Genomic DNA, 7,669 nt, shown 5'->3' on the forward strand with positions numbered 1-7,669 from the left:
CTTTTCCAGACACATGGGAAATAGAGCACCTGGGACTTGAACCGGCACATTTATGGGAATGCTGGCACTGCAGGTGGCTGCTTTACCCACTATGCCACAGTACCAGCCCCAGGCCAATGCTCTAAGGATAGGTAAAAGTGTGTGTCTCGGGGCTGGTGCGGTTGCACAATGGGTTAAAGCCCCAACCTGCAGTGCCAGCATCCCATAGGGGCACCAGGTCAGAGTCTCAGTGCTCCCAGCTTTGGATTGGCTCAGCTCCGGCTGTTGTGGCCATTTGAGGAGTGAACCCAGTGGATGGGAGACCTCTCTCTGTACCTCTCTCTGTAACTCTCTTTCAAATAAATAGATCTTAAAAAAAAAAAAAAAGTCTCTCTCCCTCTATCTCCAGCCTTTACTTTCTCAGTCTCATTACACCCACAACAACCCTACAAGATGCCTTTGCTATCATTCCCATTTTCCAGGACAGGTCCCAGAAGCACAGAGCGGTTGAGTGAGTTGCCCGAGTTGGCCATGTGCGTGTGAGTCAGGACGCTGTCCTCGCTCAGCACCACTGAGAGGGTAAACAGACCCGAGGAGGCCGCTGGCCAGCATCCGCCCTGCGGCAGTGGCAGCAGGTGGAGAAAGCACAGGCGTGGGCAGGTCCCCCTTGCCGGGTGCCGCGTGCGTCCCTTGTCCTGACCTCTTGTCCTCCCTGGCAGGATGGCTTCCCGGGAGCAGCTGGTGCAGCAGGTGCTGGGGGAGCTGCAGGAGGCGGTGGAGTCTGAGGGCCTGGAGGGTCTCGTCGGGGCCGCCCTCGAGGCCAAGCAAGTCCTGGCTTCCTTCACCCTCCCCAGCTGCCGGAAGGGGGCCCCGGGGCTCCAAGTGCTGGAGGTGGACTCGGTGGCCCTGAGCCTGTACCCGGAGGACGCTCCCCAGAACATGCTGCCGCTGGTGTGCAAGGGCGAGGGCAGCCTGCTGTTCGAGGCGGCCAGCATGCTGCTGTGGGGCGACGCCGGCCTCAGCCTGGAGCTGCGGGCCCGCACCGTGGTGGAGATGTTGTTGCACCGGCACTACTACCTCCAGGGCATGATCGACTCCAAGGTCATGCTGCAGGCCGTGCGCTACTCGCTGTGCTCCGAGGAGTCCCCGGAGATGACCAGCCTGCCGTCTGCCACCCTCGAGGCCATCTTCGACGCCGACGTCAAGGCCACCTGCTTCCCCAGCAGCTTCTCCAACGTGTGGCACCTGTACGCCCTGGCCTCGGTGCTGCAGCGCAACATCTACTCCATCTACCCGATGCGCAACCTCAAGATCCGGCCCTACTTTAACCGCGTCATCCGGCCACGCCGCTGCGACCACGTGCCCTCCACGCTGCACATCCTGTGGGCCGGCCAGCCCCTCACCAGCCACCTCTTCCGCCACCAGTACTTTGCCCCCGTGGTGGGGCTGGAGGAGGTGGAGGCGGAAGGGGCTCCCGGCCTGATCCCGGGGCCTCCGGCCCTGGCGCCCCTGCCACCGCCTCCGCCACCGCCGGCCAAGACCCTGGAGCTGCTCAACCGGGAGCCGGGCCTCAGCTACTCCCACCTGTGCGAGCGCTACAGCGTCACCAAGAGCACCTTCTACCGCTGGCGGCGGCAGTCGCAGGAGCACCGGCAGAAGGTGGCGGCCCGCTTCTCGGCCAAGCACTTCCTGCAGGACAGCTTGCACCGTGGGGGCGTCGTGCCGCTGCAGCAGTTTCTACAGAGGTTCCCCGAGATCTCGCGCTCCACCTACTATGCCTGGAAGCACGAGCTGCTGGGCTCCGGGCAGGCCCCGGAGAAGCCCCCGCCGCAGGAGCAGGTGGCCGAGGGGCCAGGGTGCTCCCCACTGGCGGCGCCCAGCCCGGGCGTGGTCCTGATGCAGCGGGCCAAGATGTACCTGGAGCACTGTATCTCCCTGAATACGCTGGTGCCCTACCGCTGCTTCAAACGCAGGTTCCCCGGCATCTCGCGCTCCACCTACTACAACTGGAGGCGCAAGGCCCTCCGCAGGAACCCGGGCTTCAAACCGGCCCCTGCCCTAGCGGCTGCCGGTGCTCCCCAGGCGGCGTCTACTGGGGAACAGGTCCAGCTCCCAGGGAGGGGTGAGGGTGGAGGAGGGGTAGAGAAAGCGAGTGGGGGTCCCGCCGTCTCCCGCGAGCTCCTGCCACCCAAGATGCCCCTGTCTCAATGGCAGAGACGCCTGCGCCGCGCTGCCCGCAAGCAGGTACTCAGTGGGCACCTCCCCTTCTGTCGCTTTCGCCTCCGCTACCCCAGCCTGTCGCCCTCCACCTTTTGGGTCTGGAAGAGTCTTGCCCGGGGGTGGCCCGGAGGCCTGTCCAAGCATCGCCTGCCAGTCCCCTCGGCCGGCAGAGCCGAGCAGGAGCCCACCGACAAGCAGGAGAAGGAAGCTCGTGGGAGCGCGACAGCCGTGGTGGTCCCGCCTGGGCCGACCCTGCCAGGGGGGACTTCTTCCGGAGATGATTCGGTGAGACCCCAGGCAGGGCCTGCCAGAGAGGGGGCCCCAAGAGAGGCAGGGGTCGCAGCCCAGGGCCAGCCCCACCACAGGGGGTCCCTGGCAAGTGGCCCTGGGGTGGCCGCAGCAGGCAGCAGGGATGGCCAGGTGCTGGTGATGGACATGCTTGCCTCCACCAAGTTCAAGGCCCAGGCCAAGCTGTTCTTGCAGAAGCGCTTCCAGTCCAAGAGCTTCCCCTCCTACAAAGAGTTCAGTGCCCTGTTCCCCCTCACCGCCCGCTCCACCTACTACATGTGGAAGCGGGCCCTGTACGAAGGCCTCACCCTGGTGGACGGCTGAATGGCAGGTTCCAAAGAGGCTGGGGTGAGGGGGACCCGAGTGGCCCCCGGGGCTTGGCCAGGTTGCCCTTTGCTCTGGCTCCTGGCTGTGTGCATCCTAAGCCCAGGATGGCTTTGTGTTACTTCTTGGCTCCCGGACAGAGAGAGCCAGACACCAGCCATCTGGTCCCCTGTAGAAAGCTTTGGGACCACAGATGTTCTTTTTGGTTGATAGCTGGTCATATTTTTATTGTTGTGTTTTAGTTTTTTGTTTTGACTTAAGTGGGTTGGCTGAGCCCCATCGCTGGTGGGGGGTTGTGAGTTGAAGCTGCTTTCAGCTTTTCTGGAGACAAAAGGATGTGGCAGCCCGGCCGTGTGTCCGTCCCGTTGGGGAGAAGAGCTCTCTCAGGGTTGTCGCCCCCTTGACCCAAAGGAACATTGGAATGGAGCGTGGGGCAGGTGTAGCGCCTGCCTGGTGCCTGGGGGAGGAGGTGCTACTGATCCAGAAGTGGTGGGAGAGCCCCAAGGGAGATCATCACCAGGGGCCGGCCTGTCCCCTGTGAGGAGTGCGGGGAGTGCTGGGAGGATGGCGGGCCGGGCGGGGCACAGGCCCGGCACCTGCACTTGCTTGGGGACTGATCTGCAGGGACCCCAAAGGCCTCAGCTTGGCTGTCTGCTGGGGACCCTGCCCTTCTGAGCCTCACCTTCAGTGGAGGACCACAAAGCGGCCGGGCAGGCGGGAGACTGAATTTCCGTTGTCCAGGGGTCACGTTGGAAAATAAAGTGAGTGGTGAACACAGCCCTTGGTCTCTGGTCCTTGCGTTGCTGGCCTGTGCCTGCCCCGTCTCCCGTCTCCCGTCTCCCCTGCGTGGTGCTTCCTCCTGGTGGATGTTTTTCTTGTTTGTGTCTCTGCTCCCTCCCCACCCACCTCGTTACCCAGGGCTTAGGTGCTTCTCTGGCTGCCTAGGGAGACCTCTCCATCCCCTGGGAGGAACCTAGCGCGCTGGGGTTGGGCCTGTGCCGGGCATTCTGTTCAGTCCCTGGCCCCGTGCTCAGGCAGGCTGAGCCCAGCCGCAGGTTCATCCGTGTGCCCGCTCTGAGCGGTGGGACCTGGCTTCAGGCTTGGGATGAAGCGTGGTTAGAGAAGTCCTCTTGGACCTGTCCCCTCCTGCCCAGGTGCCCTGCAGTGGCTGTCAGCCTCCTGTCCTGGTTCCGCCCTTTGCTCACCCCACGCCCTCACCTTCTCTGTGTGGCCATTGGCTCCCCACATGCCACAGCTTCTGCCTCATCTCCCTGCTCCCCTTCTGCCCCCCCCTTCCGGGATCCATGGCGCACCCAGAGATCTTGGTGAGATGTGTCGGTGGTTTCCCTTTGCTTCCTCTGCCCTTGTCTTGCCTCCTGCTTCTTGTCCCTGCCCTTGTCCTTGCCTGCCAGGCTCTGCTGCACTGGCCTCTTGAACAAGTCTTGAAATTGCTGCACTCCTGTTCCAAGGGCTTTTGCACTGGTCCTTTTCGAAAGAAAGACTTTCTCTGTCACTTCTTATTTTTTTTTTAAAGATTTATTTGAAAGGCAGAGTTCCAGAGAGAGAGAGAGGTCTTCCATCTGCTGGTTCACTCCCTACATGGCTGCAATGGCTGGAACTGGACTGATCCGAAGCCAGGAGCCGGGAGCTTCCTCTGGGTCTACCACGTGGGTGCAGGGGCCCAAGGACTTGGGCCATCTTCTGTTTTCCCAGGCCATAGCAGAGAGCTGGATCAGAAGTGGAGCAACCGAGACTCAAACTGGTGCCCATATGGAGATCCCACTTTATTATCTGCTACACCACAGCACTGGAAACCCCCCCCCCCATCACTTTTATAAGGCAGGCTTCTCCCCCAGGGGCTCTCAGAATACTACAGCCTTCTGCATGGTGCTGACTCCTGAATGTTTTTGTTGGTTTGCTGTCCCCCTCTCCGCCCAATTAGGATGCAGCTCCATGAAGGCAGGGCCTTTTCCTGCCTCGATGGTACCACTGCGTTCCATGGGGAGATCAGTTCTTGGCACGCAGTAGGTGCTGAAAGAGAATGAATCGAAATGGGGCCTTGGTCCCTCTCCTGCTGGCTGTTCGGATTTTGCTTTTATCAAACCCAATCAATTTTCCCAAATATTTCTCAATATTTGCTACAGCCCCACAGCCACCCCCGATCTGTGCCTGCAGCTGCTCTCATCTTTGATACAGGAATGGTTTTTCAGTGCACTCTGCCTCCACTCAATCCTGTTTCATTCTCCTGACAAAGGCCAGTGCGATCTCGTCTAAAACTTGAATGTTGCTCATGGTTGGGTTTCTCATCCTCCTCAGCTCAAAATCCAAACTGTAATGAGGCCTGCCAATTTTCTCCTCTTCATCCGCATCGACATTTCCCCTGCTGCTCTGACCCTCCCAGTGTGCTGAGCACTGGGCGTTGGTGATGCTTGTCTGTCTCCCTCTGCACACCGCTGGGGTCTCCACTGAGACCCCAGCACCAGTGTATCCTCATTTGGTGGGGGGCTTGGATAAGGGATGTGCCTACCTGGCCTGCAATAGCCCCCTGCGGCCGGCAGATGGCGATCTGGTGCAGCAAGAGACAGGGTCCCTGGGTTCCCTGCAGCTCAGGCCACCCGGTTTCCAGCCCCCAGCCACTCCATTTACTGCTTAGGCCAACAGAGGGGGCGCCGACCTTCCTACCGAGAACTACCCTGGTTGGGGCTCTGGATTGTTTGCTGTCCTCCCTGCACAGGGTGCTGGAGCAGGTCCCTGGCTGCCTGGGGCAGGGTCTCTCGGTGGGGCTTGCTGGGTGAATTCTAGTCCTAGACTCCGAGAGGTGAGTTACTTAAACCTCACTGTGCCTTATTTTCCCACCTGGCAATGGGCATTACAGCCATGCCTGCGTCTAGTGAATGTTAGATGAGCATTTGCTATGGGAAGCAGTGGGGTGCAGCCTGAGCCCCTGGGAGTCCTGTTTCTAGGAGGAGGCTAATGCCCCAAGGACACTAGCCCAAGGTCACTCTGCAGGTGTCCTAAGGAAGAAAGATCCTGGCCTGGGCTCCTTGCCAGCGCTGAGCCCTAAGCCACGGGCAGAAATTCTGATTGCCATTGGGAAAAGCCAAGATAAAAACAATATGTCAATATTTATTGATTCAGACAAGGTTTTATAAGTAGGGTTAAATTATTCTTGTGTAGAAAAGCTGTCTCCTTTATAATCTGCTTAGAAAGCCAGGGATACCTAAGCCTCGACCATATTTGCTAAGAAAGCTTCATGCTGATTGTGAAGTCAACATCAGTAGAAATTATTTGTATTTTTCTTGCAACGCTTTCTGTCTCGACTGCTGATATAGAAAGAAATTCTAGGGCAATAAACAATGTCTGAATAACGGAGGAAAGCAGAATGTGTCTCTCTGTCACTATCCCTGTCAAATATTTAAAAAAAAAAACAGGTGGAACATGAATAACCTTTTTTCCTCTTTCTATATGAGTGGACTTCAAAAAGTTCTTGGAAGTAGAGTTAAAAGTTAAGTTCAGGGGCAGATGCTGTGGCACAAAGAGTTAAGCTGCGGTTTGGGACACCTGCTTCCCATATTCGAGTCCCACCTACTCTGTGCTTCTGACCCAGTCCTCTTAATGTGCCTGAGGGGCAGTGGATGATGACCGTGCACTTGGCCTCCTGGCCTAGCCTGGCTGTTGTGGACATTTGGAGTGTGACTTAGCACATGGAAGGTCTCTCTGTCACTCTGCCTTTCAAATAAATGCATTTTTAAAAGGTAGGTATTTTGATGCAAAAATATTTTAAAATCCCTGAGGACAAGGGGTATTCAATTTATAAAACAGGTATTTTATTTAAAAAAAAACAACTATGCATGTGTTTCTTCTTTATAAAGATTTCTTTTTATTTAAAAAACACAGTGACAGGGAGAGAGAGATCCATTGATCTTCAAGTACCCTAGACAGCTAGAGCTGCACCAAGCTGGAGCCAGAAGCCTGAAGCTCCAACTGGCTCTCTCATAGCCCGTGTGAGTGGCAGGGGCCCACGCACCTGGGCCACCAGCCACTGCTTTCCCAGTGCGTTAGCAGGAAGCAGGATAGTAAGCTGAGTAGCCAGGACTCAGCTGGTGCTCCCATATGGGATGCAGTCCCAAAATGTAGGTTAACCCGTTATGCCACAGGCCTGCTCACAGGCATGGATTTTTTTTTTTTTTTTTTTTGAGAGGTAGAGTGGACAGTGAGAGAGAGAGAAAGGTCTTCTTTTGCCGTTGGTTCACCCTCCAATGGCCGCCGCAGCCGGCGCACTACAGCCAGCGCACCGCGCTGATCCGATGGCAGGAGCCAGGTACTTCTCCTGGTCTCCCATGGGGTGCAGGGCCCAAGCACTTGGGCCATCCTCCACTGCACTCCCTGGCCACAGCAGAGAGCTGGCCTGGAAGAGGGGCAACCGGGACAGAATCCGGCGCCCTGACCGGGACTAGAACCCGGTGTGCCGGCGCCACTAGGCGGAAGATTTCAAAGGTATTTTTTTGCAGCAAAAATAAACTTTAATTTCATTTTCCACAAACTTTTTGAAATATATATATATACACAGATGAAATATGGGCATTTATATACACACACACTCATCCCCTGGGGGAAGGGAGGCCTGTTTTGGTGCAGTCATCTTGTCTACCATGACCACGCCAGAGGCGGTTCCTCCTCAGTTATCTCTCTGGAGCCCAGCAGTCAGGTCTCACACATTGCTGGTGGCTCCTGGGCCCTGAGCAGCCACCTCATATCCCAGCTGCCCCTCCCAGATGTGTCACCCGCATCTCCCTCCTCACCAAGAGCCAATCTGCGCTCAGTCTCCACCAAGTCGCTCTATCCTGAGTGATTTTGA

At 57.5% G+C, this 7,669-nt stretch overlaps 1 protein-coding gene across 1 annotated transcript; it reads left to right on the forward strand.

Moving 5' to 3' along the window:
- The first annotated feature begins 699 nt into the window (after positions 1 to 699).
- VRTN (vertebrae development associated) lies at positions 700 to 3,579 on the forward strand. The gene has a single exon (XM_002719650.5). The coding sequence runs from the start codon at positions 700 to 702 to the stop codon at positions 2,809 to 2,811; it is 2,112 nt and encodes a 703-aa protein (XP_002719696.2). The 3' UTR covers positions 2,812 to 3,579.
- The last annotated feature ends 4,090 nt before the right edge of the window (positions 3,580 to 7,669 follow it).

The sequence above is a fragment of the Oryctolagus cuniculus genome, chromosome 20 (assembly GCF_051225735.1).
Source record: "Oryctolagus cuniculus isolate XC-2025 breed Fujian yellow rabbit chromosome 20, ASM5122573v1, whole genome shotgun sequence".
NCBI classification, from domain to species: domain Eukaryota; kingdom Metazoa; phylum Chordata; class Mammalia; order Lagomorpha; family Leporidae; genus Oryctolagus; species Oryctolagus cuniculus.